General features: G+C 46.5%; 1 protein-coding gene across 1 annotated transcript in view; it reads left to right on the forward strand.

Moving 5' to 3' along the window:
• The window catches only part of LOC306738934 (platelet-derived growth factor receptor alpha-like), a gene marked incomplete at its 3' end in the record, with an annotated part of 12,334 nt that overhangs the window by 690 nt on the left and 404 nt on the right, over positions 1 to 11,240 (forward strand). The window contains exons 2-9 of the mRNA XM_079220861.1: positions 1,358 to 1,436; positions 2,664 to 2,942; positions 3,673 to 3,933; positions 6,394 to 6,548; positions 7,716 to 7,878; positions 8,250 to 8,442; positions 8,532 to 8,647; positions 10,900 to 11,196. Coding sequence (XP_079076987.1) covers positions 1,376 to 1,436; positions 2,664 to 2,942; positions 3,673 to 3,933; positions 6,394 to 6,548; positions 7,716 to 7,878; positions 8,250 to 8,442; positions 8,532 to 8,647; positions 10,900 to 11,196 — 1,525 coding nt within the window. The 5' untranslated portion in view covers positions 1,358 to 1,375. The remainder of the gene's footprint in view (positions 1 to 1,357; positions 1,437 to 2,663; positions 2,943 to 3,672; positions 3,934 to 6,393; positions 6,549 to 7,715; positions 7,879 to 8,249; positions 8,443 to 8,531; positions 8,648 to 10,899; positions 11,197 to 11,240) is intronic.

Consider the following 11,240-nt stretch of genomic DNA (forward strand, 5'->3'; position numbering starts at 1 on the left):
GAGGAGGAGGAGGAGAGCGACGCATTCCTCATCGACCACATACCCTGCTGGGTCACCAGAGGAATACTGATGGGCTCAAACTGGCTCCAACATTTAGAGAGAGGAAAAAACATTTTTCAAATCTTCACTTTTATTCGTACTGCTCATGCGTGGCCTCACAGAGAATTCTGATGGAAATTAAACTTTTTCTTTGACGCGGGATCGAAGGGAACCGAACCAGCATCTGCGCAGCGGGGGGCGGGAAGAGGAGCCGAGCTTATCAGCTGCTGCTCCTCCGTCTGCGGCCCGCTATGCCCGACACGTCCTGTGGAGCAGGAGGGAGCAACAGCGGACATGCAGGCTGTAGATGTGATGCAGGCTGTAGATGTGATGCAGGCTGGGTAGATTTACGCGCGGGGCTGGAGGTCCTCCACCAGAGGAACGAAGAAGAAAAAATCTCATGTTGAGCTTCTTTTTTGTCAATTGTGCGGATTATAGAGTGAAAGAAAGATCAGGTTGGATGGGTCTGGGCCGTTTCGGATGAGCCACAGCGGATATGCAGGAAGCTTTGCAGCAGCTTTATTGTTTGGGGAAGAGAAAGTGGAAATCCACAGAAAGAAAAAGATTAGCAGGACAAATATTTATTTGATTTGTTTGAGAAAGAACAGAGAACATAAAACATCTTTTAGTGAGCGCCTCTCAAACTGTGGCCCCTGATTGAACACCCTGATCCAGCATCAGACAGGCAGAGGGGTGCATGGTGGGGTGCATGGTGGGGTGCATGTCTGAGGGGTGCATGGTGGGGTGCATGTCTGAGGGGCTCCGTGAGCAAACAGAACCTGCAGCCTCTGTGAGTTAAACGTCTGAATTAAGTCCTGTAGACGTTTTATTTAGGAGATGTTTGGGTCAAACTAGACTCAGCAAGTAGGAGAAATGTTCCTCAAATCAGCGAAAAGAAAAGAACTGGACCAGCTGGAGAGGATTAGACTGTTAGAGGTTCGATGCCCTCAACATATGGACTGTGTCGCCCCCTAGTGGCCGTCCTCATGTTCACAGAGCGCATCCCGTCTTCTGGTCTCATGCGCTGGAGTATAAACGTCTTGTTACCTTCATCCGGAGAAGAAGAACCCACATCCTCCTGTGACACTAGAGGTTCACTGCTCTGATGGGAGAGAACTCATCCCCTCCTTCCTCTTTGTGGTTCATTAAAGCAAAGAGACGCCAAGAAGTCAATGAGACTTTACTTTATTCATGAAATAGAAATGTTATATAATTGTTTAGAATGTAGAGACAGTGGTGTTACGTCTAATCTGGACCAACAGATGAGATGATAAATAATGTTTCTCAGACTAAACAAGTGGCCTTTCTGTCTTTAAAGGCCGTAACATCCATCATCATGGATGAGGCAAAGACGCGTGTCCTCTTTGGGGGATTGCTGCTGCTGGTGCTGGTCTCAGGTAAGATAACAATAACACACAAAAAGATATATATATACACAAACAAATATACACATATTCATGTATATATACAATCAATCAATCCAACTTGTATTACAGACTCACGGTCCAGATAATACAAAAGACATTAAATAGAATAAAATACATACAAAAGCACAATTACAACACATAGACCTGTCAATGCTTTCTGAATAGACAGCTGCACCAGTGTCTGCACACATGGGACGGGTAGCGTGTGGTACTATACTTTATGTTTGATAAAACATGATGATCTCATTTACTCAACAGATACGTTTATACATATGATTTCTGCTTGGAAAGTATGAACTCCTGCAGGCACAAACATTTCACTGGCTTTACAGCATCTCTGTCTCTTCAGTAGTATTCTCATGGCCTTATACTGTATGTACACACCTATATATACATATAAATATATATATATATACAAATAAATATATATATATGTGTTCATAGATCAATATATATATATATATATATATATATATATATATATAGATAGATATATATATATATATTGATCTATGAACACATACATATATATTTATTTGTATATATATAGATGTGTACATACAGTATAAGGCCATGAGAATACTACTGAAGAGACAGAGATGCTGTCGTGCCAGTGAAATACAAATGTATATATATATATATATATATATATATATATATATATATATATATATATAAATAAATAAATAAATAAATAAATAAATAATGTATATACAATTGTATTGTGTATATATACATACACAAATGTATATATATACAAATGTATTTGTATATATATTGTATATATACAAATACAATTGTATTATTTATTTATTTATAAATAAATAATATATATATATATATACAATTGTATTTATATATATATATATATATATATGTATACATATATATATATATATACACAATTGTGTATATATGTATATATATAAATAATGCTGCTTTCTGGCAGTGGCCCTAACACAAACACAAATGTATTTATATATATGTATATATATATATATATATATATATATATATATATATACATACATACATATATATAAAAATACATTTGTATATATATATATATATATATATATATATATATATATATATAAATATATATATAAATATATATATATATTCAATTGTATTTATTTATATATATAAAATGCTGTTTTCTGGCAGTGGCCCTAACGTAAACAAACTCCCTCTCAGTCACTTCCGGTCTGTCGCCGCCGACCATCGTGTCCAACAAAGACGAGTTCGTGCTGCGGCCCAGCTCCGTGTTCAACATCAGCTGCACCGGCAAGAGGAACGTGGTGTGGGCCGAGCCGCTGCCGGCCAACACCTTCGTGCTGCCGGGCTACTACACGGCCACGCTGTTCATCTACAACGCCACGGTGGAGAACACCGCCTACTACATGTGCACCTACCAGTCCCTGGAGGGCGAGCCGGAAGAGGACAACGAGGCGGGGATCTACGTCTTCGTCCCAGGTCAGAGCGCGGGTTTTTTCTTCTTCCTCTTTTCCAAGATGGCGCCGATAGAAACCGGAAGTCAGCGTCGCGCTGGTTTCCGCTCGAGCTTTTGGGTCGTTGCCGTAAATAAAGCTGTTTTTAAATTTAAAACACACGTTTGGGATACTTATGCGTTTTATTCAGTCATTTTAACAGATGAGAATTTTTAAGACACATGTAAGCTTAAAACGTATTTTAATAACGTAAAAAATAAACATTAAAAATTCTTCAGCTTGTGTATTTCACACCAAACCCCCCGAAAACACACTAGCAGCGTTCACAATGCTGTACTTTTTCTTTTAGTACACACAAAGTACCACACAGTGTGCGTGGTTGTGTGCAATATGCATTCAATTGTGACATAATACATTGTCATAACCTTGAACTTTGACCCTCTTGCTTAATTTATCTGCTGCGCAAAGGATTGTGGGTCAGAATAGCCAGAACATGCAACCGGTCGTAGTAGAACATCCTGGTATTTGTATGTATTGAGACGTACTGAATCTTTTTTTCTCCCATACTAAATATATATATATATATATATATATATATATATATATATATATATATTATATATATAGTATATATATATATATATGCAAGGGTGTGTTTTATTGCTTTTGAATTCAACCTTTAACCTTATATTAGGTTATATTATATTAGGAATGAAATATATCACATAATGAAGTTACTTGATTTCCTCCGCTAGATCCCCAGGCTCCATTCGTCCCCGAGACCCCCGATAACCTGGTCGTCCCCATGGACACACTGGGGGTCCCCATCTCCTGCCGGGTGTCGGACCCTGACTACCACGTCACCCTGAGGAGCCTCCCCAGCGGAGAGGAGATGCTCGCCTACTACGACACCAAGATGGGCTTCTTCGCAAGTCTCCTGCCCGGGAAGTACCAGTGTGAGACCACGGTGGACGGCCAGACCATCGCCAGCGCCGTCTACACCGTGGAGACCGAGGGTGAGTCCAGGAAAAGGGGCATGTCGTGCATTTAGTGTCATATTATTACAATTCTAACCGTTTTAATGAAATGAACTACTTCGAACTTCAGAAAGCCCTGAAGTAATGAGTAACGGGAAACAGGTTCTGCACAGCTGGACTCAATCCCAGAGTCTGTTTACAATGAGAGCGCTGCAGGCATGGACAGATTACTGCAGGGGCCTGCTGGGCTCAGGCGCAGGGGCCCAACATGTTAGGGGGCCCCCGGGCCACAGCTTCTGTTTGAAGTCACTGCTAACTAATGTCTCGTTGGGAAGTCACAAAGAGACTCGACACAGAGACGTGAAACTAGCAAAGGGGGATACGCAACGACCACAACGAGACACGAAACGACCACAATGAGACACGAAACGACCACAACGAGACACGAAACGACCACAACGAGACACGAAACGACCACAACGAGACACGAAACGACCACAACGAGACACGAAACGACCACAACGAGACACGAAACGACCACAACGAGACACGAAACGACCACAACGAGACACGAAACGACCACAACGAGACACGAAACGACCACAACGAGACACGCAACGACCACAACGAGACACGAAACGACCACAACGAGACACGAAACGACCACAACGAGACACGAAACGACCACAAGGAGACACGAAACGACCACAATGAGACACAAAACGACCACAATGAGACACGAAACGACCACAATGAGACACAAAACGACCACAATGAGACACGAAACGACTACATAGAGACACGAAACGACCACAATGAGACACGAAACGACCACAATGAGACACAAAACGACCACAATGAGACACAAAACGACCACAATGAGACACGAAACGACCACAATGAGACACGAAACGACTACATAGAGACACAAAACGACCACAAGGAGACACGAAACGACCACAAGGAGACACGAAACGACTACATAGAGACACAAGACGACCACAACGAGACACGAAACGACCACAAGGAGACACGAAACGACTACATAGAGACACAAAACGACCACAACGAGACACAACGAGACACAAAACGACTACATAGAGACACGAAATGACCACAAGGAGACACGCAACGACCACAACGAGACACGAAACGACTACATAGAGACACAAAACGACTACATAGAGACACAAAACGATCACAAGGAGACACGCAACGACCACAACGAGACACGCAACGACCACAACGAGACACGAAACGACTACATAGAGACACGAAACGACTACATAGAGACACAAAACGACCACGAGACACGCAACGACCACAACGAGACACGAAACGACTACATAGAGACACAAAACGACCACAACGAGACACGAAACGACCACAACGAGACACGAAACGACTACATAGAGACACGAAACGACCACAACAAGACACAAAACGACCACAACGAGACACAAAACGACCACAACGAGACACGAAACGACTACATAGAGACACAAAACGACCACAACAAGACACAACGAGACACAAAACGACCACAACGAGACACAACGAGACACAAAACGACCACAACGCGACACAACGAGACACGAAACGACCACAACGAGACACAACGAGACACGAAACGACCACAACGAGACACAACGAGACACGAAACGACCACAACGAGACACAACGAGACACGAAACGACCACAACGAGACACAAAACGACCACAACAAGACACAACGAGACACAAAACGACCACAACGAGACACAAAACGACCACAACGCGACACAACGAGACACGAAACGACCACAACGAGACACAACGAGACACGAAACGACCACAACGCGACACAACGAGACACGAAACGACCACAACGAGACACAAAACGACCACAAGACACAAAATGAACTCAACGAGACACAACGAGACACAAAACGACCACAACGCGACACAAAACGACCACAACAAGACACAACGAGACATAAAACGACTACATAGATATGCAAAACAACCAAAAAAGACACTCAACAACCAAAAAGGGACGCAAAACAACTATAAAGGGATGCAAATTGACCAAAAGAAACACAAAACATCTATCAAGAGACGCCAAACCATCCAGAAAGAGATACAAAAACGACAACGAGACACACACCGACTACATAGAGACGCACAACAACCAAAAAGGGGATGCAAAATGACCAAAAAAGACACAAAACTTCTCTGAAGAGACGTAAAACGACGACAAAGAGACGCTAGACAACCAAAAAGAGACGCAAAAAGACCAACACAAGTCTCTTTGACTCTGGCCCTCGTTCCACGTAGGAGGGGTGGCGGGGCCTTTTTACACGTCCGTACCCGGGGGCCCATTGTGTCCTAATCCGTCCACGGCTGCAGGCTGATCTCACTGCATGAGAGCTGTGACGTCATTATCTCAGTGTGTGTGTGTGTGTGTGTGTGTGTGAGCTCATGGTAACCACGCTGTCTGCTCTCTGCCGGTCCCTGCAGCCCTGGAGGAGGAGCTGGACTTTGAGCTGCAGGACTTTGCGGTGCAGGTGGAGGCCAGCGGGGAGCTGGTGAGAGCCGGCCGGCCCTTCAACGTCTCCTGCGTCGCTCCCGCCGGACACAGCTTCCACCAGCAGTGGCTGCACCCGAAAACACAGGCAAGACGCGGCCCTACACCCTGTGTGTGTGTTTAGTCTCAGCTTCACCTCCTCAGCCGTTCTCTCCCTCTTTCCTTCAACCCCTTGTCCCGTTTCCATGTCCTTTCCTCCCCCACAAGCAGCCCTGAGCCTTAAATTAGCGAATCGTGGTTTTGGAGCCGAACCCGCCAGTGGAATATAGCCGGGAGGAAACGTCCCTCCGTGGTTACAAAGTATGTGTTAGGAAAGCAACGACCCGATGTTGTGTCTTCATCAGCCGCTCCCGGCTGCAGGTTAACCCCGCGCTGACAGGAAGCTCTGGACAGATGGCTTCAGGGGAGCAGGCAGTTCAAAAGACGTAAAAAGAAGAAGAAGGGTCGTAAATCCTTTGACCTCTTCGACCTTCAGACTTGTCGGACAGATGCTGTCTGCACTTGAAACATTTAATGCTTTTTTTTGAAGCGTCCGCTGAACGATGTGCATGTGCTGTTTTGTTTATATTCTTCTCCAGGTTCTTAATGCATCGCCCGGTTCTCTGCATGGGGATTCCTTTAAGCCCTTTTCCAGAGACCAGGAGTCCTTTTGGACTCAGTTGCAATTACAGGCTTTTTAAACGGCTCTGTGATGCTGATTTATCTCCTGGAGCAGCAAGTGTTTTAACCATTAGCCTCAGCTCGGAACAAAAGGAAAAACTCGCATGTCTGATATAAAAAAAAAAAAAATCATATTTTATAATTATTTTTAAAAAACTCTCATATTTTATAAACAAAAAAATAAAATCCCTCCTATTTAAAAAAAAATTATAATAATCTCTGCTATTTTAGAAAAAAAACAAAAAACTCTCCTATCTTATAAAACAAATTTAAAAACTCTCTCATATCTTGTATTAAGAAAATAAAATCTTTCCTGGCTTATAAAAAAACCTCTCTCATATCTTATATAAAAAAAATAAAAACTCTCCTATCTTATAAAAAAAAATCTCTTATCCTAGAAATAAAATTATAAAAAAAACTCTCCTAGCTTATAACAAAAATCTTATTTTCTATCTTATAAAAAAAAGAAAAAACTGTCCTATATTATAAAATATAATAAAAACTCTCCTGTCTTATTTCAGAGGTTTTCTTTTCCAGAGGGTCTAACACGCCTTGTTGTTGTTGTTGTTGTTGTTGTTGTTGTTGTCCCGTTCAGGCGGCGGACGCAGTCCAGAGGAAGCAGACTCTCCCGGGCCGGGTCGTCTACACGCTCAGCGTCCCGCGGGCCGCTCCTCGGGACAGCGGCGCCTACGAGTGCTCCGTCGCCGAGGAGGTCAGCGGCGAGGTCAGGGTCGGCAGCGTGGTGGTTATGGTCTTCGGTAAGCCCCGCCCACTTGCCCCGCCCACTTGCCCCGCCCACTCGCTGGAAACCTTTTATTTAACGAGTTATAAAGTGGGAAAAAACCCACGGCACTCACTTAATCCGAATGTAGCGTTCAGCTGAATGTGTGTGTGTGTGTGTGTGTGTCTGTCTCTGTGTGTGTCTGTGTGAGTGTGTGTGAGTATGTGTGTGTGTGAGTATGTGTGAGTGTGTGTGTGTGTGCGCACAGTCGGTGCGCCGTCCGACTGTAAAGCTTCCTCTCTGCTTTCAACATCAGCTCCTGTGTTTTATGGGATGGCTCCAGCAGATGTGTGTGTGTGTGTGTGTGTGTGTGTGTGTGTCTCTCTCTAACTCCTCTCTGTCCTCCAGAGGAGAGCTCCTTCGTGGCGCTGGACCCCAGTGGGATCCTCTCCACAGAGTTCGTGAGCCTCCTGGAGGAGACCCAGTTCACCGTTACCATGGACGCGTCCCCGGCCCCCAAGGTGTCCTGGCTGAAGGACGGAGAGGACTTGTCCCAGAGCTACTACGTCCTCACCAAGACCAGCCACCTGGAGGGGAACCGGTGAGGAGAGGGCTCTCGAACCGCCGGCCTGAAGCAGCGAGAGATATTAAACGTGTTCATTGTAAATATTTGGTTGTTTTTCCTCGCAGGTATCAAAGCGTTCTGACGCTGCGTCAGCCAATCGGGAAAGACGACGGGAATTACACCATCAGAGCTCTGAGCGGAGAGAGAGAGGCCCAGTTCTCCTTCAGCCTGAGGGTGAAAGGTGAGGGAGAGACGGGCAGGGAGACAGGTAGAGAGAGAGAGAGAGACAGGTAGAGAGAGAGAGAGAGACAGGTAGAGAGAGAGAGACAGACAGGTAGATAGAGAGAGAGAGACAGGTAGAGAGAGAGAGGCCCAGTTCTCCTTCAGCCTGAGGGTGAAAGGTGAGGGAGAGACGGGCAGGGAGACAGGTAGAGAGAGAGAGAGAGAGAGGTAGAGAGAGAGAGAGAGAGACAGGTAGAGAGAGAGAGAGAGAGAGACAGGTAGAGAGAGAGGCCCAGTTCTCCTTCAGCCTGAGGGTGAAAGGTGAGGGAGAGACGGGCAGGGAGACAGGTAGAGAGAGAGAGAGAGAGACAGGTAGAGAGAGAGAGAGAGAGACAGGTAGAGAGAGAGAGAGAGACAGGTAGAGAGAGAGAGAGACAGGTAGAGAGAGAGGCCCAGTTCTCCTTCAGCCTGAGGGTGAAAGGTGAGGGAGAGACGGGCAGGGGGACAGGTAGAGAGAGAGAGAGAGAGACAGGTAGAGAGAGAGAGAGAGAGACAGGTAGAGAGAGAGAGAGAGAGAGACAGGGAGAGAGAGAGAGAGACAGGTAGAGAGAGAGGCCCAGTTCTCCTTCAGCCTGAGGGTGAAAGGTGAGGGAGAGACGGGCAGGGAGACAGGTAGAGAGAGAGAGAGAGACAGGGAGAGAGAGAGAGAGAGAGAGAGGTAGAGAGAGAGAGAGAGAGAGACAGGTAGAGAGAGAGAGAGACAGGTAGAGAGAGAGGCCCAGTTCTCCTTCAGCCTGAGGGTGAAAGGTGAGGGAGAGACGGGCAGGGAGACAGGTAGAGAGAGAGAGAGAGAGACAGGTAGAGAGAGAGAGAGAGAGACAGGTAGAGAGAGAGAGAGAGAGAGACAGGTAGAGAGAGAGAGAGACAGGTAGAGAGAGAGGGCCCAGTTCTCCTTCAGCCTGAGGGTGAAAGGTGAGGGGAGAGACGGGCAGGGAGACAGGTAGAGAGAGAGAGAGAGAGACAGGTAGAGAGAGAGAGAGAGAGACAGGTAGAGAGAGAGAGAGAGAGAGACAGGTAGAGAGAGAGAGAGACAGGTAGAGAGAGAGGCCCAGTTCTCCTTCAGCCTGAGGGTGAAAGGTGAGGGAGAGACGGGCAGGGAGACAGGTAGAGAGAGAGAGAGAGAGACAGGTAGAGAGAGAGAGAGAGACAGGTAGAGAGAGAGAGGCCCAGTTCTCCTTCAGCCTGAGGGTGAAAGGTGAGGGAGAGACGGGCAGGGGGACAGGTAGAGAGAGAGAGAGAGACAGGTACAGAGAGAGAGAGAGAGAGAGAGAGAGAGAGAGAGAGAGAGACAGGTAGAGAGAGAGAGACAGAGAGAGACAGGTAGAGAGAGAGAGAGACAGGTAGAGAGAGAGAGACAGAGAGACAGGTAGAGAGAGAGAGAGACAGGTAGAGAGAGAGAGACAGGTAGAGAGAGAGACAGAGAGACAGGTAGAGAGAGAGAGAGACAGGTAGAGAGAGAGAGAGAGACAGGTAGAGAGAGAGAGAGAGAGAGAGAGAGACAGGTAGAGAGAGAGAGAGAGACAGGTAGAGAGAGAGAGAGAGACAGGTAGAGAGAGAGAGAGAGAGAGAGACAGGTAGAGAGAGAGAGAGAGAGACAGGTAGAGAGAGAGAGAGACAGGTAGAGAGAGAGAGACAGGTAGAGAGAGAGAGAGACAGGTAGAGAGAGAGAGAGAGAGAGAGACAGGTAGAGAGAGAGAGAGAGACAGGTAGAGAGAGACAGACAGACAGGTAGAGAAAGAGAGAGAGAGAGACAGGTAGAGAGAGAGAGAGACAGCTAGAGAGAGAGAGAGACAGGTAGAGAGAGAGAGACAGACAGGTAGAGAGAGAGAGAGAGAGAGAGAGACAGGTAGAGAGAGAGAAAGAGAGAGAGAGAGACAGGTAGAGAGAGAGAGAGACAGGTAGAGAAAGAGAGAGAGAGAGACAGGTTAAGAGAGACAGACAGACAGACAGACAGACAGACAGACAGGTACATTGACAGACAGGTAGACAGATGCTCAAATATTCACATGAATGAAAACAGTATTTCAAGCAAAGCATAATTTCAAACAGTTCTGTTTAAATATCACGTGATGTCCTTCTGTCTGCTTCTAGTTTTCGTCATGTATGTTCTTTGTGTGAAGCTGTTCCCTGGAGGTGTTTCCCTCAGGTCCGTTGTGTAGCAGATACTAATCTATAATAGTGTGTGATACTGATCACTCCTCTCTCCTCCAGCCCCCACCCCCATGGTGTTCCCCCCCTCCTCCGGCCCCGTGCTGCTGCCCCCGGTGGAGGAGCTGGTGGTGCCGCTGCACACGCCGTTCACGCTGACCTGCCGGGGCGCCGGCCGGCTGGCGTGGAGCGCCCCGCTGGCGGTGCAGGAGCAGGCGCGCCAGGACAACAGCGGCCTGTCCGTCACCACCGTCGCCGTGGACAACGCCACGGCGGCGCACACCGGATACTACGTCTGCTCCTACAGCCGGAACGCCACCGAGGAGCCGGAGGAGAGCAGCATCTACGTCTACGTGCCAGGTGTGTGTGTGTGTGTGTGTGTGTGTGTGTGTGTGTGTGTGTGT

This window comes from Taurulus bubalis, assembly GCF_910589615.1.
Source record: "Taurulus bubalis genome assembly, chromosome: 7".
NCBI lineage: Eukaryota > Metazoa > Chordata > Actinopteri > Perciformes > Cottidae > Taurulus > Taurulus bubalis.